The sequence below is a fragment of the Camelus bactrianus genome, chromosome 18, assembly GCF_048773025.1.
Source record: "Camelus bactrianus isolate YW-2024 breed Bactrian camel chromosome 18, ASM4877302v1, whole genome shotgun sequence".
In the NCBI taxonomy this organism is placed as follows: Eukaryota; Metazoa; Chordata; class Mammalia; order Artiodactyla; family Camelidae; genus Camelus; species Camelus bactrianus.
Window position 1 is genome coordinate 19,671,183 of NC_133556.1, and position 24,953 is coordinate 19,696,135.

General features: G+C 38.7%; 1 protein-coding gene across 2 annotated transcripts in view; it reads right to left on the minus strand.

The window, feature by feature from the left end:
• Positions 1-1,767: 1,767 nt before the first annotated feature.
• Positions 1,768-24,953, minus strand: part of ANKS4B (ankyrin repeat and sterile alpha motif domain containing 4B) — a 36,242-nt gene continuing 13,056 nt past the window's right edge. For both annotated transcript variants that reach the window (XM_010961033.3, XM_045521168.2), the window contains exons 2-4: positions 24,754-24,847; positions 12,450-12,914; positions 1,768-4,369 (exon numbers count right to left, since the gene is read on the minus strand). In XM_010961033.3, the coding sequence (XP_010959335.2) occupies positions 3,289-4,369; positions 12,450-12,613 (1,245 nt within the window). In that variant the 5' untranslated portion in view covers positions 12,614-12,914; positions 24,754-24,847 and the 3' untranslated portion in view covers positions 1,768-3,288. The remainder of the gene's footprint in view (positions 4,370-12,449; positions 12,915-24,753; positions 24,848-24,953) is intronic.

Here is a 24,953-nt window from a genome sequence, read left to right on the forward strand (position 1 = left end):
CTTACCCAAATTTCCTCCTGGCAGGTCCTCTTCATGCTCTAGGTAGCTTAGCTAAATGTTTTTGATGTTTCCCAGGCTGTCTAGCCTTTCTGCTAGAATACAATACCCCTGTGATCTGTCCTGCACACCTCAAGTGACTGTGGAGTCTTTCTGGGAATCTTAATGATCACAACTGTACTGTAAAGGATGCATAGTGAAAAGTATGTAATGATGAGACCATCAAAAGGGCCTTAATTCATTCATAGATTTCCTCTTTCCTTCTTTCCATAAGATCCCCTACCATAACTTGTGCTAGGTTACTGACAGAAAAGAGGTAATCCTTACCACCAAAAGCACAGATGACTCTCTCCAACTATATCAGAGTCGGGGAGGGAAACGGATCAAGAGCAGTGTGTGCAACAAGACTTTGGCCTTTCACAGTTACTCTTTTCAGTTTCACATCGCCCACCCCCACCCTTGGATGCCATGTGAACCTCTGAAGTCGGTCAGACTCCTAGGAACCAACAGACCAGAACAATCTGCATCCTGCTTCCAGCCTAGACAACACATCCAGTTGTTCAACAGTATTTATTGCATACCTGCTGTGTGACGGACCGGCACTTGGTGCAAGGGATATATCAGTGCATGCAGGACAGAGAAAACTCCCTGTCTTAAAGGAGCTTGCATTGTAGGAGGGCAGACGCTAGCTTCTCCACTAGGGAATTGGGCATAGGAGAGTTCCCAGGAGCTGGAACTCTTTAATTTGCCTCCTTTGCTCTCTGATACAAGACTCAGTGTAATTCTGTTTGGTTCATACATTTTGAGACAATCTTTGTGATAATCCCAGATACAGTATTTACCATTTAAATGGAACGGGGGTTATTCAGAGAATGGTAGACGAGCCTAGAGAGTCTATAAGCTAGGATACGTTAATAAAAATAAAATGTAACTGTTGGGAAAAAAAAATAACTTCTAACAACCCATTCTGGCTTCACAGAGTTTTACATTATTCACTATTATTACATAAAGGGATTATGTTTGCTCCTTCCTTTTTAATCTAGCAATTGGATGGGTTTTATGTGAGGTTTTAAAATCCACGTGTTCTTCAAATTCACATCCCTTTATCTTGTCACAGAATTGACAGGAAGTCCGATGGGATGGTCCTGGTGAGAGCTTCCGGTTCTGCTGGGCAAAACGTACCTTCCCTTCCTTCCCATATTTCTGAGCAAATTGCTAACCCCTCCAGTAGGGCAGCCTGGAAAATTCCAGTGAGACATAATCAAATCCCATGAAGCAGGACCAAATCCTATAATGCTGAATTCCAGTAACATTTCTGCTGTCTTTTCTTATTTTTCCCTAATAGTACCTTCCCATTTCCTATTCTGCCAAGTAGCAATGCTGGTTTCCAGTCCAGAATTCTTTGTACCACCCCCATGCTGCCTCCTATTTGCTAGAATACATCATCTGGCTTTCTATATTATTTTTACCTCTAATGGTGATGTACAAAGCATTAATGGGAAGCATCCTTTTTGTTAACAATAGCACCCCCCTAGTGGCTTTTACTTCTCCTATATCTTAGCAACGAGTCTCTCATCAGGCAGATTCTGGGGGATGCTCAGAGGGAGGATCCTGGCATCTACAATAATGAAAAACTAATAGAGGCAGACTCAGACAGTGCAAACTTTTTCTGAGTGCCTTCCATGTGACTACTGCTTTCGTGTACATTATTTCACATACAGCTGCAGTTTATTTCAGAACAAGGAAATGTGATACTTGGAAACATAATCATCCCCTGATACCACATATTTATTCAATAACTAACAACCTTTTCGATCCATTCATTGAGGAAGAATGTGCCAGTTGTTTGTCAGATTCAAGCATCTGTATCCTCCATGGTGCCTCTTGAAGTAACCCAAACAGATGTGAATCAGGAAGCATGCTGAAGCTGTTTCTATATTATACACATAATCAATGGTAAATTCCACTTAATACAAGTCTGGCTAAAAAAAAAAAAAAATCCAATGAAGCTTAGCTATTCAAGTAGGGTTTCAGTTTGAATTTGGGATTTGCCATTCAAATAACGACAGCAGCAGTGTTGCCCACTTATATTGTAGAACCTACGCATATTCATATATGCAGAAATGATAGACAACAGTAAACAAAAGACATGTCCGTAATGAGCTTAACAATGTAAAACTTACTTTTGCAACTGAATTTTCCTTACCAAGAACCTCGATTTAGTTTCCCTTTTTTTTTTAAGTTGCAGGAGGCACTTACCCTTAGAAAAATCATCTAGTGATTCTAAAAATCATACAGACTTCTTTTCTGTATCCTTCTTTCTCTCCTCCCCCACTCTCTCGTTTAAGCACTGTATTAGTCTGCTAAAGCTGCTAAAATATCACAGACTGGTTTAAACAACAGAAATTTATTTTCTTACAGCTCTGGAGGCTGGAAGTCTAAGATCAAGGTGATGGAAGGTTTGGTTTCTCCTGAGGCTTCCCTCCATGGCTTACAGATGATTGCCTTCTTGCTTTGTCTTCACATGGTCTAGTCTTTGTGCATGCCCATCCCGGGTGTCTCTACCTCTTAAAAAGACAATGGTTATTTGGAATTAGGGCCTCACCTCATTTAACCTTAACACAGTCACACTGGTGGGGAGGTCAGGGTTTCCACATATGAATTTTGGAGGGACAAAAATGCAGTCCATAAAAGGTCCCATACATTCTATTTTTTTCCTTCTCTTGCCCTACCTTCCATCCTGTCTCTGTCCTTAGACCCATTTCTATTACTTGTAAACATGTAAACATCTGTTGAAGGGTTAGACACACTTAAATTGGGCATCAAGCCACAAGTCAATGGAGGAACTTTAGTCTCCACTAACCGGCAAAGACGTAGAGCTAAGGACAGAGCTGGAGTTAGAATCCCTAGACTATGAGGATCAGAAATTAAGCAGAAGCTAGTGTGATGAGAGATTATAAATTTTAAGTCCAGTGTTAGGAAAGTAAAGAAAATACTTTCCCTTCTCTGTCATCCAGTTCTATATTTAAAAATACGAAAAGGATAATTGAAAAGAAATGCCATTTTCTTGTTTGCAGATCTCCTTGAGTTTCTCCCTGACGATCTATTTGGACAGGTATTGAGTATTTTTCAGGATAGAGTTTGGGCCTCTTTTCTTAGGTGGACATCTCCAAAAGCCTAGAAACCCAGTCGTCTGGTATTGGGTAGAGATTGGGTGTTGCCTGGAATGCTTCCAGTGGGCCACAGCATCCCCCGACTGCTGCAGACTCACACTGATGCCCCGACACTCCATCAGAGGCTGGTGTCGACCAACTGCCCAGGCTGTTGTAGTACCTGCTTCCTTCTGTTTATGGCATTAAGAACTTTCTTCCTGGGACCCAGCTGCATTTGTATGTTCTGAAGGTCCTCATCAGAGCAAAGCAACAGAGCTTCCAGATCAATCTGCTCTCTTATAAAAATAGGAAGGAATTCTTCCAGGTGGTGGGACTGTAAGAACACTTCCAGGGGAGTAGCATCAACCACGTCTTCCTCCCACTCCACTTCATCCTCATCCCAAGGCAGATCATCTTCATGGTTGTTTTCTTCTCCCTCTTCATCAGCCTCAGCTGCTTCTTGTCTCTGAAGCCATTCACTGGGTATTTTAAACCCCAACTCCCTCTTTCTGTCTAAGATTTCTTCAGGGCTCAAGATTCTCTTCCTTCTAAAAACAACATTTCCTAAACCTGGACGGTTGAGAATGGATTCATGTTGCACAGAGCTGTCCTCCTTGGCTGAGAACTGGAGCTTCTCTTTGAAGTCCCCTGAGAATGCATCTTCCTCCTCCTCCTCCTCTCTGAACACTTCCATCACATTCCTCTGCCCACTTCTGCTCTCCTTCCCTACCTGCTCTGCTGTATCTTTGTTCTTCTTGAACTTTATCTTGAAGGTGTCTTTAATGCCTTTAGATAGTGACCCAAATTTGTTGGAAGCAGAAGCATTTGAAAGGGATGGCCCGGAGAAAGTGCCCTTGGAAGAAGAAGGGGTACCAGATTCTTCCTTGCTGTAGGTGCGAGCCATCTTATTTTGGTGCTTCTCCTGGAGCCTCTCACACTCTTTGATCTGCCTCCTGGCATTCTTCTGAGCCTGCTCCTTCAGCCTGGTGACCTTCTTGGGATTCATGATGTTTTGGGCAGTGGCAGCCTTATCCAAGAGAGCGACACATTCACTCTGCTCTCTGCTGGCAGCGGCATCCAGTGGAGACCGTAAGTCATTGTCCAGGGCAAAGATGTTGGCACCAAAGTTGACCAAGAATGAGACGCAGTGGGCATGACCATTGGAGGCTGCATAATGTAAAGGAGTATTTCCCCAGATGTCACATTTATCAGGATCCCCTCTAGAAAAGAAAATAAGAAAAACACATGCAAATGGTTTTCTCTGGGCATGACATCCAAAAAAAATTTTTTAAAAACACATGTTGGGGAGGGTATAGCTCAACAGTAGAGGGTGTGCTTAACACACACGGGGTCCTGGGTTCAACCCCCAGTACCTCTGTTAAAAAAAATAAATAAATAAACCTAATTACCTCCCCCCACCAAAAAACCCCAAAATGCATGTTAATCCTGCCTTGACATTGACACAAGATAACTTTTGAACATCCCAATATGTCACATCCAGACATCACACAGCCAGAAACAGAAACCCGTATCTCTACCCCCTATCTCCTTTTTAGAAGCAAGAAAAGCTTTCCAAGAAACTCCCCAAATGAGCAACTTTCATCTCTCATTGGCCAGAATTGGGTCATGTGCCAATGGAAAGGGAAACAGAGCTACCTTGTTTATTTGAGGTCAATCAGAAATTTCCCCTGAGGCTAGGGATAGAATTACCCCATGGTATGCTAGTAAATGTTTAACAACCAGCCTACCCAGGAGGGAAAAATAAATCAAGCTCTGATTTATAGCGTGTGCCGATTGCTGTGGTGTAAATACACCCACCACAGCACATTTCAAGCTACTAATGTGATATTACTGGATGCAGAATTTGGAAGAGATGTGCAGTAGCTCATGATTATAAATTATTCCCACCACATAGCTATATAATAGATGTGTGTAATCTTAAGAGCAAAGAAAACAGTAAAATATGGTAAAATGATTAGAAAGGGATGAGTTTTGAGTATTAACTTTTTAATATAATTTATTAAATTGTAAGTTTATATAATTTGATTTTTAATAATGGATGTGTTTATCTGATTTGAACTTCCTGAAAATTTAGCACTCATCTCTTGTGAGCTAGTAAGAGCTGGTTCTGAAAACATACTCTGTACCTCAAAAGCTCAAGGCCCATGAAGTTGAAACAAGATAGAAACAAAAATGATAACATGGAGAATACCAAGCCTGTTTTGCAGAGCATAAGGGAAACCACAGATAAAAGACATAACTTGCTGACAGCCCCTCTGACTGAGCATGAGCCATCACACATGTACATTCAGAGACAAAAATGGCTGATAGTATATTTTGGATGTCAGACTGAAAATCCACCTCATGTTACATACTGGAGCCCCCATCCCCAAAATTGCACATGCAATGCATGAAGAGGCATGAAGGACTGCTCAGAGAACTCTTGAAACTTACACTGAAACTGACACTTTCCACCAATCATTTCCGAGCCCCCTCCCCTTCGTGCTCCCCACTTCCCAGATAAATGCCCATTCAAAAGCCAATCAGGGAGACAGATCTGAACAGTGCCTCCTCCACGTTGCTGCACTGCAATAAAGCCTGTTCTCTCTGCAAAAGACTGTCGCCTTGGTCTTCCAATTGTGCAGTGGGCAACAAGACCACTTGCTCACTTACAGTTCCAGCACACCACTGCTACCCTCCTCTGAGTCACATGTAGGGAAATAAATAACAGAACAAAACTCATTCCCCATCAGCAAGGAAGAAGAGAGGAATGGATGTTGGATAAGAAGAAAACAGTCTAATACAACTAAATTCATACAAAAGGTCCATTTACTTCCATGTAATTACAGTGTTTTATATGGGAATGGTTCTGCAGTGGTTTCAGGTTGAATTGCAGGTATTGTGGCCAGGGATCCCATGCCTGACACAGAATCAGGTACCTGGTAGGTAAAAAAGATATGTGGGATGAATGACAGCCTACTGGAATCCTGTCCCAGGCCACACTCCCCACCCCTGGCCTTCTCCTATGAGGCCTTGAGTTAAAAACAAGCACAAATAAAAAGTAAAGTAACAACTTATTGTTAACTATGGCTGCGACCCCAAGCCACTGCTGAGAACTCTGCTAATACAGGTGCTAAAGGGCACCTTTCCTTGTCCTAGTCTAGACCCCTAAATTAGGATCTCAGTAAACTTTTGCCAGACTGGTCCCATGGAATGGCAAGAGAGAGAGTCTGAGAAGACCTTTTAACATTCCTGGAAAGTAACAGGTGGAAACAGAAGACAAGGTATCTATGTATTCAACATTCATAAAGCATTAGAAAAGTACACATTGAATATTCAATAAACTTTACCTGTTATTTCCCTTGTCTCTAAACTCAAAGTCCTTAATTTCATATATTTATTTTTTTCTCACACCAGTCTAGTAAATTCCTGCAGCAGTACAATAGCTCTTGTGACTTTTTAAAACTTACAGTCTTACTTAATTCTTCAAATATGACTTGCCCACCCCCTAAATAGATAATATGCTGCAGAGAACAAAACCTGTGTCTTTTGTCCTTTGTATCCATATATCCTAGCAGATGTCTCAAATTCACCCTAAAGAAGTCAAGCAGGTAATGAGACAATCTGGGACCTGGGAACTGGGACCCTTACATAAACCTTGGCAGACGTCTCCTGGAGCAACAGAATACAAAGAAACAATAAGGGACTAAAAATAACTGTGTACATGCACAGTTGGGGCAAATTATGAACAATAAGATACAAAAATACCAAAATCCCAACTGCCACTTCTGAGGTGCCAGGAGCAAAAGCAGGGGACTGTGCATGATCTCTGCACACAGCACCACCAAGGGGGTGGGTCAACCACCTAAGCCACCCCTGCAGTCTGACCCATGGATCCACCCCTACCCTCACCCTACTTAAGGGACCAGCTTGCCCCTACTCAGGGAGTGAGCAAGAGAACTTGTTACTTATTTTCCTTCCCTTGTGTGCAGCACAAGTCCCAATAAAGGGACTTGCCTGAATTTTTCATCTAGCCTCATCAGTTTCTATTGATTGAGTCCAAGAGTCCTGGTCGGTAACAGTAATGTAAGTAACTGAATGCGGCCAGGTTTGTTCTTTCAACAAAGTCATAGTTAAATGCAAGCTCCATCTAAAAGAATAGGTGTCACTCAGCTGTGGCTGATTGCTACCTTGAATAAAAGCAGACAGAATATTGCCAGAGCTTTCATCTTCCAAACTAAGCCAGAAATCCAGAATTTCATGTGAAACTTTCTAATCGTTAAACGTTGGCTCAAATTTAAGAGAAAAATATGGTGAAGTCCAAATAAAATATATTTGTGGGCTAGATCCAGCCCATAAGCTGGCGGTTGGCAACTTCCTTCTGAGCAGAGAGAATAGTGGAAGCAGATGCACATATAGGTGACATTTACATATTTGGGGAACCAGGAGTATACTCCTGTGTGACTAGTGTGACCCATAAATAGAGATGACAGCAAGGGAAGTAAGTTTAAAGAGGAAGGAAAGAAAAGAAAATTGAAAGCAGAGATTAAATAACACAATTCTGTCGGGCAGCCACTTTTAGGAAGGCTCTGGTTAGTCTGCCTGATTTAATTATCTTGGATCAAAGGAAATCTTCTTTCAACCTTAACACAGTTACGTATCTTAGGGGAGTACAGTATATCACCCCCAAAGATGGAGTTTCACTGTTTATTTTAACCAAACACCACATTCAAAAGACATCAAAGGGGGATTGTAAAACATCTAAGATCTTACTATAAACATGAACAAAAACATACTGATTAAATTTGCCTGAAATTAAATTGGATACGTTAAAAAAGAAATTATTGAAACAAGGGAGCTGTGGTGAGGATGTTAGTGGGTATTAAGGAGTTCGGGTTAAATCTACATGCTTCAGGCCTTGGAATAGTAGAATTTTCCCATCCCAAGGGATCTTAAGTTATCCTTTCAAGATGGGAAGAAAAACATGAAGAAAATCTGACATGACCCCAAAGATAGTTCTTAAGAAAATTTCAAATGCAAAATTCCAAATTTACAGATGAAACTGTCAGTAAGCTGATTTGTGAGTTTCCCCAGTGCATTTAAGATATTTCCACCTTCAAAAATTCTCTTTATAGACAACTTTCCAAATTAATGTACAACTTAAATCAAAATTTTTTCTGTCGACAAGCTGGGGGGTCCTTCAAAACTCAATCTCTGTCTTTTGAGCCTTAATGTTCTTCACATTTCTTGACAGAATCATTACACATACCTGTCCAGATATTCACAAACTAGTCCCCCACATTTGATAATCAGAGTCCAATATTGATTTTTTAATGTTTCCTTGGACTAAATCTATAAAATTTTAATTCGATTTTTTCCTATCCCTTTTTTTCCCCAAAAGAGAAACTCAATGAAAAGATGTATAAATAATCATATTTTGTCCTTACTTTTGGGTAGATTAGTACACTTGGGCAATCATTTTTAAAACTAGATTGTTATTATTGTTACAAAATAGACAATTTGCTTATATTAAATTACTTTGAGCATTTATTCAATTTCAATTTCTCCTTTTGAAGTTGATTTGATTTTGGGGGCGGAGTTGTTCTCAGGGAAAAAAAATCATTCTTTCAAAAATGTTTTTCTACATAAGAAGGAATATTGAGGCTCACTGGTAATCAAACAAATGCAAATAAACACAATACACCACCATTTATTTGCCTATCAGATAGGCAATGATTAGAAAGAATAATCAATTTTGGCACAAGTGTGAGGAAATGAACAATGCTGGAGGGAACATAAGTGTTTCAAATTTCCTGGCAGAATATGTTGCCAAAATCCTTTAACATATGGCACCCTCTTGAATCAACAATTCTTCCTTAAGGAATTTATCCTGAGGAAATGTCAGACCCTTGTGCAGAGATGAATGATCAAAGATATTCATTCCAACTTATACATAGACTGGATTCAAATTAAATGTCATGAACAAGCAACTGATTAAATAAATTAAGATGAAATCATACATGTCAAGGAAATGGGAAAAGGGTGGACTACACAACAAATTATTTAGAAACAAATGACTAACCACTTGGAGAAGGTACAGTTAAATCATAACCTCAAATCTTAGATCAAATAAATGATATATCAATTAAGAATTTAAAATTTTTTAAAAATATAAAAAAGTACTGAAGAAAATATCTGTCAATATTTAGGTATAACTTTAAAGTTGGAATTATATGGTAAAATCAACAGACTTAAGTATATAAAGATATAAACGTAAATATATTTATATTTTTATTTATATTAAATATTTGTTTTTAAAAATACGAATTATGTATTGTGAAAATACTTGTAAATATAATGACAAAAGGCTGATAGTCTAACTTTAAAAAGCACTTCTTAATAAATCAATGAGAAATGTTGAAGACCCCAATATAAAAGTGGGACAAAGTTATAAATACACAGCTCACAAAAGTGGAAATATCATGGCTACTAAACAGAAAAAAAATTTCAAACTCACCAGTAACCAAAGGAAAGAACATTAAAGGCACACTGATATATCATTTTGGACCTATAATATTGAAAAAATGGGTACTCACTTTCTGAAGGGTGATTTGTCAATAAACACACACAAAAAAAGTTTAAATTGTGCACATGCAAACTGATTCAGAAATTTCACTTTGGAGAATCTGTTCTGAAGAAACTGTGAGCAAAGATTTATGTACAAAGATGATCATCACAACACTGTTTAAATTATGGGAAACAAATTGTCCAAAGGAGACATTAACTAAGAAATGTACTTTTAACTAGAATAGTAAGAAGTATTTTATTTTAAGAATACTTTTATTAACTAGAATGCTAAGAAGTCCCCGAAAATTAAATTAGAAAAGAATAAAATTTTTTTAATGTTTAAAATAAAAAAATATATATTAGAAAAGAATATATACTGACATGGAAAAAATGTCCATGATGTACTGAGGAGTATAAAAAAAGAAAGCATACCACAAAAAATGTGTACTTAATATAGCATTTCATATACTTTTATATATTTATTTATACACACTATATATACACATATGCATATATATTTATACACAGAATGTATACAAAATGTATAAACCAATAAATGTTAACAGCATGGCATTAAAAGGACATTTTTTCCTTTATAATTTGTGTATATATATATAATTTAATTTTCTGGGCTCAATTATGTTACTTTTGTGATAAATAAAGACCAGTAGAATAATAGGGTAAAAAAAATGTTTCAGGAACAATGATCAGTACGTATATATAAACTGAAAAAATATGTGCAGTATATTGTATAAATGTATTTACATGCAATATAATGTATGTGTGCATTCGAACTGTAATAATTCTACCTAGGAAAACTGAAAAGGGAAAAAAAATAAATAAACAAACAAACAAATAGTCTATGCACTTAAAAAAAATGTTTCAAGCGTACAAAGGGGAGAGAGAGAAACAGAACATCTAGGCATTTCCATTTAAATTGAACTCCAAAGGGAAGAAGAGCTGACTTTGGCTGTGAACTATCTTGCCCTTTATGCAGAGGTGGCACACTCTGAGTAGGTGAAGAAAGAAGAGGAGAGATGATACAGTGTCACAATCTGGAGAAGGCTGACTGACGGGGGTGAGCCTAGAGGTGGTGTCTGGGAAACAGAAGTCAAATCAAACAAAAAGAATGGAGAACATCATCTTCCCTCACTTCCTCATTCAGTGTTCAGCTCAGAAACTCTCACCACATTTGGTCCTTCCTAAAGAGGGTCCCCCCTCTGCTTCAGTAAAGGGTGCCAATATCCATGAGCTGTCGAAGCCCAAACCCGGAGCCTTGATCCTCCTCCTCCTCTATCCACCCACCTCAACATCCAGTGAATCATAATCAATTCCACACCCGAATCGCCACTCGGATGCATCTACATCTCTCCATTCCCACTGCCACTATCCTAGTCCAGTTTGTCCATCATCTCAACCATGACAACAGCCCCGAACATCTTCTCTGACCACTGGACAACTGCCTGAGCAAATTTCGTGAACAAAAACCTACCAGGTGGCTTCCTGGCACAAACCCATGAGAGTGGCTTCCCCTGCCCTTAGGATGAATGTCAATTCCTTAACAGAGTTTACAAGGCCCTTGTGATCCAGTCTTGTCTCTTACAACTTGGCTTCTTCCCAGTCAAGCCACATCCAGCCGTCCCCGACCTCTTCAGAGCCTAGCATGCAGTGCTCTCACCTGGGGGAAACACTGTTTCTTCCACCTTGATCTGGCCAACTCCTTCTCACCTTTCAAAACCCAGCTTAAATGCTGAGGAAAGCCTTCCCTCGCTACCTAGATCGGGACAGATATCTGTGTTATTTATTTAGTGCCCCCTCTCTCCCTCTTTGTAACACCTATCATATGTGACATTTGTCTACCTCTCTCAAATCTAATCACCATGAGGACAGGAGCCATATCTTTCTTATCAATTACACAACATCCCCAGTGGCTAGCAAAATGGCTGGCACATTGCAGATAGGTATAAATACATATAAGTATAAATATGAATACATAAATATGAATACATAAATATGTATTGGATTGAAATAAATTCACTTGCCTCCTTTACTTAACATTTTCTTTTTTTCTTTCTTTACCCTTCTTGGGTGATAGTTGCCAACACTGTCTAGCCCCTCCAGTAACAAACAGAGGACAAGAGCTAGCTAATTTCTGCTAGAATTTGCAGGGGGAGTATGTGTGCATGTATGTATCTAACAGCCTGAGAGGTAATGAAATTAAGACAGGCTGAAGGTCCCTTTAATAGTTTGTAAAGCCAGCAATTTCATCTCAGAATCATGAGCTTGCGCTAGGATTGAGTACTTTTTTTTAAAAAAGGCTGTGAGATTTAATGGCGTAGATGGAAAAATAAAAACGCATTATTTGTTTCAAAGTTGACATCTTAAAATGAAATAGAGCAGTGATCTCTTTTTAAAGAGTCAAGCATTTACGTGTCATGGAAAAGATTTTTAAAGGCATAGAATTAAAATATCTGCCACCTCCAAGGCAAATAGTAGTGCCTTAGAGTGCAGAATCTCGGTGCATGTGGCTTATAAGGGATCACTCCCCAGGTGCTGGTTCTCAGTGTGGAAAGAGAGCATCTCTGGGCAATTTTCTCCTTTTCTCTAAAAAGACAATCATTTACACAGACTGGGAAGAGAACAAAAATTTTTAACTAATTCCCTGCATCTTGCTGCTGTCTGTAAAATTCTAACGAAAACAGTTTCCAATCAGAACCATCAGACTGAACTTACCCTCTGCAGCAGATTATTTCTAGGGCTTCCAAGTTCCCATGGTAGGCTGCCAGGAGTGTGGGAGTCATGCCATCTTCATCAGAAAGATTCAGATCTCTCTTGGTAGCCTCTTTCAGAAGTTCCAGATAGCTATCACTAGCAGCTTGGTGGTAACGGGTGGACATTTTTTGCTCCTCACCAAAGCTAGGCCAGATATCAGTCTCCAGGCAGAGCAGGATGTCAGTGAAGCAGCCTTTCTACACACCTGGTTAATCAGTGACAAGGAAGAACCACACCACAGGGCAAAGCTCATTCCAGCCTCCCTCCATGGAAGGCAGCCAGAAAGGTTCTCAACACTGACCTTCAGACCTTTTCTTTCTGGAATGACCATGACATTGAATATTGAGGACTGCTGTGTTCATCTTGAGTGTTTTGAGGCACATTTTTTAATGTCCATTAACAAGTCATGAATATAACATTGGTCATCTAGAAACAGAATGAAGAAAATAATTTCAAAACAATTTAGAACTAGGTCTACTTCACTGGGGAGGTCTATTTTTTAAAGCACTGTATTGAGGTATAATTTGCATACAATAAAATTCACCCATTTTAAGTGTACAATTCAATGATCACTACTAAATTTAGAGTTGTATAACCATTACCATGAAACCAAGTAGGACCCTGCAGAGCCTTCCCGGTGACAGATTCCTGCCCCCACTGAGGCCCCCACCTCTTGTCTATAGAAAAGCTATAGCCTCCTAGGCCTTCTCTGAGTTCTAAGCAGATTTAATCAGAGAAGTGAGAAAAGATAGAAGCAAAGAAAAAACAGTTCAGCAAGACAAAATAATAACAGTTTAGTCATAAGACAAAGACCATCAATTCCTTCTCAAGAGCTATAGATAATATCCTGAGCCATATCTTTGAGCTGTTTTGCAGATGCTAAAACCCTTAATAGGTGGAAAAAGTTAACGGCACACTAGCCACCAGCTTGTAGACCCCAGACCAATTGGAACCAGAGGTTGATGATTGAGATTCCCAAACTATCACCCTGTTACCTCACCATCAAACAATCAGAGTATTGTGGACGACCTGATCACACACTCTGTCACCAGACTAGGAAAGACATAAAAGATCGGAACATAATTAAAAAGATTTATCTAACAATCTTATAGAGAACACTACACTCAATAGAAAATGCACGTTCTTTTCAAGCACACAGAGAACAGTTACACAAATTGCCCATCTGACAGAACCAGTGCAGGCCTCGACAAATATCATATAATAGGTTTCATGTAGATCACATTCTCTGAAGATACAGCAATAAAATTAGAACCCGGGGGGAGGGTATAGCTCAAGTGGAAGAGTGCATGCTTGGCATGAACAAGGTCCTGGGTTCAATCCCCAGTACCTCCTCTAAAAATAAATAATAAACTTAATTACCTCCCCTCACCAAAAAAATTAGAACCCATTATCCTACAACCGATGAAATATTTATATATTCTCTTGTGATATAACTTTTATATTTTTATTTTTTATCAAATACATATAATTTTGCATTGTCTTGTCTTCTCTTTAATACACTATAAATATTTCCCATATTGTTATAAAATTTTTAAAATTTTGTGTTTGGATAATAGTCCATGGAATTGATGTAAGGAAGCTATATATTTTAAGTTTGTAACAGTTTATTGCTCTTATTTTTTTTGCCCAAGTCTTTATTCCAAGGTAAATTATCTTACCACTCTGAAAATGTACAAAGCTTTAATCTACAGAGTCCTCACAGCAATTAGCTCCAAAGGTCAATGTTTGTTCCCTTTTTTTGGTTTCTATGAGAACAGCAGTAGAAGCTGTAAAAGCAACCTGGAGGGCAGTCCAGCACTATGTATTTGTTTAAAAAAAAAAGAATTTTTTTAGCTTGGAGAAAGTGAAATATACAAACATGATTGTAAATACTCTGAGAACAAGGAAACATTATTTCTCATTTTTGCACAAGCCACTCTAATTTAGACACAACTGCATTCATTAATGTACTCTGATAGAGAAAGTCATATGTAACGTGAGAGAGGGCTTCTTAAAGATGGATTAATAGTATACTGTATAATATCCTATTCTACAGTAATAGAATGCTAAGTGCCAATCAAACCAGGAGTCTGCTAGCAGATAAAGATGATAATGGTGATGATAATAATAATGATAACAATGATGAAGAGAAGGAGAATGACAAGAATGAGGTTGGAAGCAAAGAAAAAGGAGGACAGAGCAATTATAGAGGAAGAAGGACTGCGAGTGGAAGACAAGGAGTAGAATGAAAAGTTTCTCAACTCCAGTAGTACTTAAGTGACTTTAACTTAACCTCTCCTGTGAAATGGTAAAACACCTGAGGGTTGTTTTGTTTGTTTGTTTGTTTTTATGGTGAAGATCCTAGCATCCTCTGGCCTTTCCTTGGGAAAACTTTTCCTTGAAATAAGAATAGATGGGGAGGAGGTGGGACAGGATAAACAGAAGCAAATCTTTCTGAACTTAAAGATCCCTCTTACCTCATCCCTTCAAAATAAGGCTGAGAAAGAGGGTTGAACTTGTAGCAAGAAGACCTAGAGTCGAGCCAATATGGTCTGGGGCAAGTTATTTCATCTATTTGAGTCAACATTTCTTTGTGGATAGAATTGGGTAGATTGCTCACAATTCTATCATCATCACCTAAGCTTACAACAGTAAAGATGAAATGATATAAAAATTCCTTAAAAACTATAAAGCGTGATAGTACAAACTGGAAGTAGTGTGATTGTGGCTTAGGAAACAGAGAGAGAGAGAGCAAGAGAGAGCTATATAGCTCAGTAGTTCATCTACTTCCTTATTCTCCAAAGCCCAAAGGAAGCAAAATTGGTAGGAGATGATAAGGGGCAAAGATTGATGAAAATAACTAACACAGACTTACATGTAATGTAGACACTAATTCTTTATGAGGGGTTGTGGATAATTGTGGGGCCATTGTGGCTTTTGACTGTATATTCTGACTGTATTGGTCTTATGGAAATAAGTATGTGAGTCTATTCCAACCGTATGCTGCTGGACTCTGGGAAGGTCAGAGAAGAAGACCTGCCATGCACACAGAGACTTTGAGGATCCGACTTAAGTGACAATGACCCTCTCTTGGGTCATTCTATTTAGCTAGCAAGTCAAGGCCCCCATCAACCTTCCTACTGGAACCAGTCCTGCCGCCCACACCTCCCTACACTCTTGCAATGTTAGTATAACTTTAGAGAAACTGCTTGCAAGTGATTCCCACACCCCTCTGGCTGCCACTTAGGTTCAGAGAGGTAGGCTCTATTTCCTCCTTTGTTTCCCTAAAACTCTAGAAACTCAACCTATTAACAAAATCCCCAAGAATTTAAATTTGAGAGCCCTTGTGCAGAGACACCACTTCTTTTTGCCAGTGACTCATAGGATAACAGGGTTAACCACTTCCCAGGGGCAACACTTGGAGAGATTCTCCCACCAAACGGTCTCCTCTTCCCCATTGAGCAAGGCCATTTGCAACCCTTTATTGTTGTGTTTATAATTTTGTGACCTCTCTTAGTTTAATTGTGGATACCTAACAGCTGGGTCGTCTGACCAGGAGTCCCATATACCTTGAGGGCAATCCTGGCCAAGTAGCACTTGGATAGAGGACTAACCTAGGACTCTGACCCATCTATAAAACGGAGTCCTGTGTGTTCCCTTGCTCAGGAAGAGGAACAGAAAGGACAAAGACTAGTGGTAGTTGATACTTCTAGTCCACTGCAGGAAAAACCAATGCCAGCCGAGTGGAAAACAAACTTCACCCTTGTGGTTCTGCATTTCCCATTCACTGCTATTTGGGAAAGAAACTCAACAGTTTGTGCAGCCCATATTTTTATTAACGAGATTGCTCCCCCTGCACTCCAAGAGGTCTGGCTTTCAAAAGCAGACATTATTTGTTCTTCAAAGCTATTCACATCTAATTACAGGGGAAATTCACTTGTATGGCAGAGAAGCACTTTACTGGAAATAATAAGGAAAAAGAAAAGCTCCAAGTGGAACATTTGCTTTTAACAAGATTACTTCATATAATGAGTATCTTATTAGGAATTCTATTGAACATAAAAGCAATAACAGAAAGTAAATGAAAATAAAGGGAATTACAAAAGCCCTGTTGTTACCCAGAAAACTTGGAGGAATCAGGCAAGGGGAGAACCAGTTAACATACCACCGTATGTGCCAAACAAGTTTATGGAAACATATCTGTTGCGGTAAAGACATTCTCAAATGCATCGTTCAGAAATGTCATTTTGTGTATTTTTTCCTCTATCACTGTAATAAAACTATTCAACCTGTTCTATGTGGATTTTTCCTACTCAAAAGAGATTTCAACAATCCTGCTTCTCATTTAAACATATATTATCACTCTCAAAATACAGAGAATATATTCTTTTCCACACTGAAGGTCATTGGTGTTTTCCTTAGAAACACTGTTAAATACAAACATGAAGCAGTGAAAGACACCATTGTCTTCCCTTTTGATTTTTCTTCTCCAAATGAAAACATTTATGAAAATATTTAAATGGGTAAGTTGATGGTTGAAATTGTAATGTCCCTGAAGTATTGATTGTGCTTAATTTATTCACATAAGTTTCAAGCCACTCAAAGCCCTATTTTTTCTGCCAGAAAAAATAGACAGATCTGTTATTGTACCATCTGGTTTGCATGAAGAATCTCTTGGCATCACTTAACTGCACATTTTATAAATGCTAAATCCCAGATGGCATTACATTGTAACAGTGGAGAGTTTTATAAAGGTTTCCAAAAACAAATTCTTTAAAATGTGAACGTTAGATTGTCTAAGCAGGAGCTATGATTTTAAATTCTGTACTTGAATCAACTGACTTTGTTAGCTGGACAAATTTCCTTTTTTCTTAGGCCTTTTCCCCTTCCTAATTAATTATTGGTTTTATGAATTAAAGACTTCAGTCAACATAATCATATGACGTGAGTCCTCACCCAAAGCTTAAATTCTATAAAAGCTTTAGGAACGATGATCACTGGAAAACCTACACTAGTTGTCATTTTGTTTCAAGATGGCAGAATCTACCACAAGGGAGGTGTGTTAAAGCACCCTTTAGCAGATTATCATATACCATCAAAACCATCCAACTCTCTCAAAGCTGACAGTTGGACTGGGAAGACCAGCACATGTGAATGCCAGGCGTTGTGTTGAAACAAAACCAGAGTACAGTAATGGTTAAGAACATAGACTCCTAAGTCAGCAACTAGAGCCTCCATTAACTTGGGCTAATTCTCTCTGAGTCTCAGTTTCCTCATCAGTAAAATAAAAATGGGATTTTTCCAATTATTAGTCACAGGTCTATTGCAAGTAACTGCTAAGTTAACATTTGTAAGACACTTAGCACATGATGTGGTATGCAGTCAGTACTCAATGAATGTAAGCCTGCAGTAGTAGTTTTAGAAGTAGAAGTGGTAACACTAGTAGTATTAAGGGAGAAAGTCTCTCCCTTCTTTAAGTCAATCATAGATGTATAATCAACTTATTTCCTCAACCATTCTTCTCTTTCCTCTGCATTTTTCTTTTCAATAATAAGAACGACAACTGGGCCCTGGCTTTTATTTATTTTTAACCCTCCACCTTAAGATTCTGTAAGAAGAGTAGATATTTTATAGTCACACAGAGTTGTATTTCAATCTGGGAATTGCTAATGGTTTTCTAAGGCTGCCATTAAAAATTACCTCAAAGTGGGTGACTTAAACAACAGAATTGTTTTTTTCTTATAGTTCTGGGAGCTGGAAGTCTGAGATCAAAGTGTTGGCAGGGTTGGTTTCTTCTGAGAGCTGTGAGATGGATCTGTTCCAGGCCTCTGTCCTTGATTTGTAGAAGGTCGTCTTCCCCCTGTGTCTTCACATTGTCTTCCCTCTGCATGTGTCCATGCCCAAATTCCTTCTTTTTATAAGGACACCAGTCATATTGCACTAGAGCCCATCCTAATGACCTCATTTTACATTAATCACCTTTGTAAAGACCCTAGCTCCAAATATAATCACATTCTGAGGTACCTAGGATTTTCTGATGGTGGGAGGTGGGGGCTTCAATATGAATTTTGAGGGAAACACATTCAGTCCATAACAGCTTTCTACTTAGTAGCTATCAGCTGGAGGGGAAATTCACCTCAAGAAGCCTTCATTTCCTTTTCTTATTTCTACCTTGAATGTTTATGCATCAGCGTCCAGCACAGGACCTATACACGGTGGACGAACAAAAATTCCCTTCCCTCCTTCCTACAGAGACTCATCAAACCACAGAGTTTCTGAGGACCACCTACTCTTCTCCAGTACTCTGTGTGAGATGCGAATAATAAAGATGTGTATTATAAAACCTGCAGGAGCACCCAAAGAAGGAGCAGTGGATTACAGAGATTTAGTGAAGGGAGATTTAACAGAGCTGGGTGTTACTTGAGTAAGAGACAACCCTTCAGGGAATGGGTTGAGCTTCAACCCGTGTTACCCTGATGGAGACTCAAATTTCACGGTTTGATTAATTTCAGTCATGTGCCCACCCCTTGTCCAAAGGGTGAAGGAGGCAGCCTGACTGAAAGTCTCACCAAGATTATACTGAACGGGAAAGAGTTCCCTAAAGCCCATCATGATGTTACTACCAAAAGAAGAGCAAAGGGTGCTGGACAGGAGAGAATATGCCTGCGTGTATTTAATTTTGCATATCTATGCTTAGGGTTTATTTGTTACATAAGTAGTCATTTGTTCTCTCCCATGAGAAAGCAAACCCCTCAAAGGCAGTCTGTTTCTGCACCAGCACAAATGGTCCTCTTGCTTCCTTTGAGGCTTCACAGTTTCATAGATTGCTCCCTAGCAGAATATCTGTAGTTTCATAATTTATAGCTGGGCTCATTTTGAAATAGGAATTCTAAATAAAAGTCTCTGACAACTATTGCCACAATTATGCTGCCTAATAAACCACCTAAAATTAAGTGGCTTAAAACAATAAGCATTGATTTAGCGCACAAGTCTACAGTCAACTGGTCAATTCCTCTGTGCTCGGCTGATCTTGGCTTGGCTCACTCATTCATCGGCAGTCAACTGGTGGGTTGGCTGGGGACTGGCTGCTCTAGGACAGCCTCAGCTTAGATGACCTGTCTCTGCTCCTTGTGGTTGTTTATCATCTGGCAGGCTAGCCTGGGTTTGTTCTCATGGTGAATGCAGAATGCTGAGAGAGTGTGCATATGTGTACAGGCCTCAAGGGACCTATTCTCAGAACTGGCACACCATCACTTCATCTCATTCTCTTGGCCAAAGCAAGTCACAAGGCCAGCCAGATTCAGGCGGAAGGAGGAGCGGGGGGGGGGGGGACCAGGCTAACTGCAAATCACGTTGCAAAGGATAGGAGTCCAGGGAGAGATGGAAGATTGGGACCTTTACAACTGATCTGCCACATTGCCTTAAGAACTTTAACATCTAATATTATACCAACTAAAAGGACTATGCTGTATTGCCAAGGAAGCATTTTCTTTACTTCTGTGGCAACCATTACCCTAGCTACTAGTGAGGTGGGAAGCCCCATGAAAAAGACTAGCAGATCCCCCAGGCAGGGCCACTAACCCCCTGCCAGCATCATCTGGTTCCCTGGCCTGGTGGCATTATCTCGCTTTTTGCCTCTGAAACAGCTTACTTCTAAGAAAGTAGAACTTACCCCTAAAATTCTATTGGTTCCCTGTGCTAACTCCTGCTTGGTCCATTTATAGCACTTCATTTGCATGGAGCTCACTCCTGATTGGTCCATTTCTCTCACTCCTGAGTGGTCCATTTCTACAAAGCTTGTTCCTAATTAGTCACCTTTATTATAACTTATTTGCATATGATGTTACAAAATGTTGCAAAGTCTAGACTGGTAGCCTATAAAAACCTGTGTAAACCTACAGACGGAGTCCAGAGCTTGGAGCGTTAACTCCTCTGGGCCCGCTGACGTAATAAACCTGAGTTCTCCAACTCTCCGAGTGCTGCTTGGTCTCTCTCCCGAATCCAGGTTCCTGTCACAGCTGAGCTGTAACATTGAGCTGTAACCCTGAGCTATAACACTGAGCTGTCACATGCTTTTCTGCAACACTAGCTATGGAGTAAACTGTGTTGATATTTGTATGTAAATGAGTTTTTATTTAGAACTTCTGAGCCTTGTCTGTCATTCATTTAACTAAGCTTTCTTATCTTTACATTAACAGTTTGACGAGGCTGTTTCTGTTCTTGTCCTAGTTCTCTTTGAATCCATTAGTTACAAGGCACATTCAATTTGGATCTGTCTAGAGATCCAAAGTGGAAAAATGACATAAACATTGTGTAGTTACATTGCATAGGTAAAGGAAGTACAATGTAATGTTCAAGAACATTCTCATTAACATCTATCTCATTTTTCCAACTTAAATTCATATTTGATATTTGAAAGCTATTTTAAGCTATATTAGCATAACTGATAGAAATTGTTATATTTCATATGCATCTAATACTGGTAAATTCTTATTAATGCCATCTTGTACTTTTAAAGTTAAATGAACTGCGAGTGAAGCATGGAGTTTTGAAACACCCCCTTACACACATGCACCCAGAAATTCAAATGGATTCTTGAATCATAGAACAAGCCTGGGAGTAGACATCAGAAGACCTGGTTTCTCCCTGGATCTGCTATTAACTTGCTGCAAGTCACAAAACCTTGTAGGCTTAGTTTCTTCATTTTATAATAGGAAGTTGGACTTTGAAAGCCTCATGAACCAGATCCACTCACCTATACGTTTATACTATAAAGGTCGAATTCATGGGCATTTCATTCTATAGCTTCTATAGCTCACTCATATACAAATCAGATTTACTGTTATCATTTTTAAATTATTTTAATTGGTTATTTATCAGCAAGACAATTCAATCAATACAGAAGTGAAAGAAGTTATTGCGAGGGCTTAATTTCCAGAATATATAAACAATTCATACAACTTAACAACAACAACAAAACCCAAGCCAAAAATGGACAGAAGACCTAAACAAGCAATTCTCCAATGAAGCCATACAAGTGGCCAATAGGCATATGAAAAAATGCTCAATATGACAAATTATCAGAGAAATGCAAATCAAAACTACAGTGAGGTTTTACCCCACACCAGTAAGAATGGCCATCGTTAAAAAGTCCACAAACAATAAATGCTGGAGAGGGTGTGGAGAAAAGGGAACCCTCCTACACTGTTTGTGGGAATGTAGTTTGGTGCAGCTATTATGGAAAACAGTATGGAGATTCCTTTAAAAACTAAAAATAAACTTATCATATGATCTAGCAATCCCACTCCTGGGCATATAACTGGTGGAAGCTCTAATTTGAAAAGATACATGGACCCCAATGTTCATAGCAGCACTATGACATGGAAACAACCTAAATGTCTATTGACAGATGACTGAATAAATAAGTTGTGGTAAGTATTTACACAATGGAATATTACTCAGCCATAAAGAAGAATAAAATAATGCTATTTGCAGCGACATGCATGGACCTGGAGTTTGTCATTCTAAGTGCAGTAAGCCAGAAAGAGAAAGAAAAATACCATATGATACCACTCATATGTGGAATCTAAAAAAAAAAAAAAAACAGACACAAATGAACTTATTTACAAAACAGAAACAGAAACTTACAAACTTATGTTTACCCAGGGGGAAAGTGGGTGGAAAGGGATAAATTGGGAATTTGAGATTTGGAGATACTGACTACTATATATAAAATAGATAAACAACAAGTTCCTTCTGTATAGCATATGGCACAACATTCAATATCTAGTAGTAACCAAAAATGAAAAAGAGCATGACAACAAATAAACATATGTATCTGTCTGACTGAAACATCATGCTGAACACCAGAAATGGACACATTTGTAAACTGATTATACTTCAACTTATAAAATAAAAAATAAAAAAAGAAGTGAATGAAGTTTTTAAAAAAGCATGTATCCCATCTCCCTATTCCTATTCCAGGGATGATACCTAACACATATTTATAATGAGTACAGCAAGAACACAAACAAGTCAGAACAGGCAACGGCTGTCAATGTCTAGCATGGCTGGATTGGGATGGGCTGCCTGGATACCTGCACTGTCTCCTCCTCTGTGTAATGTGCTAGCTCCCCAGTATATAAATGCATGTTATATCCCGTATGTAGACACAATATATAGACAACATAGTTTTCTCACTTTTCTTTTTTTAAAGTAAAATATGAAAACATACTAATTATGCAGCTCCATTACTCCAGTTTATTGTGGATGTCTTTAATATCAGTGTTCATATATCCAGTTGAATCCACAGGGTTATTTTAGTACCTGAAGAGTATTCCAGAATTTATCTAACCATCTTCTGATGATAACATTTAGGTCATCTTCAATGAATATTTTTGCAATTGTCGTGGAAAATATGGCAACCGGATTAGAATTTAAGAATTAGAAACTGTTGTTCATAAGAACTGCATTTCAGAAACTAAGGAAGGCACCTGCCCAAATGAGGCAACAGCATTGCATTGTTGTTTTGCATAGCAATCTAAAACTCTCAAAAAAAAAAAAAAAAAAAAAAAAAAAAAAAAGAAATGCCTGGTGAGGAGCAGCTGAGAAGTGACCTCATAAGTCAGGTGGAGACCAGGGCAGTCACAGAAGAGAGGGAGCACCTTGTAGCTATAAGCACCCTTAAAAAGGCTCATTGAAAAGAATGCGGAAAACATACATATGAAAGAGATCCTACTGTTTATTTAGTAAAATATTGAGGATCTATCATTTTTGTAAAGATTTTAGTTGTTCCTAACTAGTGGTATGAGACACCATCTTATTGTGGAGAGGCCATGTCTTTCTCATTCTCAAGGCTGGCTACACCAAACTATTAGCATCCTTGTGTACTTATGCAGCATTGATTCTTATGGGCCTGAGCTAGTGGTTCCGTGACTGTACCGAGCACAGCACTGGCTAGGTCAGGGAGGGCAAATGAAATCAATCTCTGGTGTATTCATCACCCTTATCAGAAAAGGTGCCACTTTTGGAAAAAATGCTTAGGAGTAACTATTGCTGTCATGTTCCTGCTAAAGAATCTAAATCCTTTCACCATCTCTACCCCCAAAAACCTGCTTATCCTGGATTTCGCTCCCTCTCTCCATTCCACTGGGATATAATCTAATCAACTGATTCCCATAAAGAAGTTAAGTTAACCACTGGCATCACTCATCTTCCTGCCTACCTCCTCCCTCCAGGTATTTCCCAAATTTCGCTGAGCATAGGACTCACCTTGCTTATTAAACATACCCCAGGCCCTTCCCCTGGAGAGCTTGATTCAGTAGCTTTTGGGTGGGATCCAGATTAACCAGAACCCCAGGTGATCATTTTGATAGAGGAAGGTAGGGGAAACTCTACACTGACTAACAGTATTTCAGACACCTGTAACAGGGAATGAAGATTACTCCTCAAGTTACATCACAAAGACATAAATCATAAAAAGAACAACACATAAATCAATCGTTGCAAATGCCACCTCCCTATGTGCACAGAATTTGAGCATTATCACCTCTTATGGAGCATGGACTGCAGACAGCAAGGTGTCTCAAAGAACAGTGAGAGGTGCTGAAAAGATGTTGATTAAGTCTCAGAAAATCTGAGTTCTCAATCTGACCCTGGCCCTGACACCCAGATGGTAAAGCTTGGGCAAGTTGCTTTTTCTCAATTTCCCCACCTGTAAACTCCCTATTGTAACCCAGTATGATATTCTTAATTTGGATCACTATTCCCTTTGACCCAGAATTCCTACTTCTAGGAAATTTTCCTGAGAGTTAACCAGGGAAATGTACAAGAATGTCCAACAAATTATTGCTTATAATGATGAAAAATTGGAAGCTATTTTAATGTCCATCATTAGGGAACAGTTAAACACCAATTTATCTAGACATTGAGTATTATGAAATCTTTAAAATGGTCATAGAGACCTTTTGTTTGATACGGAAAATGTCCATGACATATGAAGCAGACAAACATAATTTATACTTTGATCCCAGGTGGTGGTGGTTGTTTTTAAGCATGCATGGTGTTCGTAAAAAAAGACCATAAAGTTACATTCTATTAGTTACGTATTATTAGTATGAGCAGTGATAAAATTTAGATGACTTTTTCCTTTTCTCTATATCCTTCTGTAATTCTCTGCATTTTAAAAAAAAAAAAAGTAAGCTTAAAATCTATCCTTGAGGGAAAATAATGCTTTGTCCATTTTTTTTAAAGTATTTCTTCATACCCTTTGCCAAGGTGATGTCCACAATAGCCAGAAGACCAGCAGTAACTTGAAAGGGTTGTTACTTAAAGATAGTGGGAACAAGAGCTGTTCTTTCCTAAAAAATAAATAAATAGAATAAATAAATTAATTAAGTAAGTAATCAAAAAATATTTTTAAAAAATAAAAATTAAATTAAAAAAAAATCCCACCACACTCCTTCA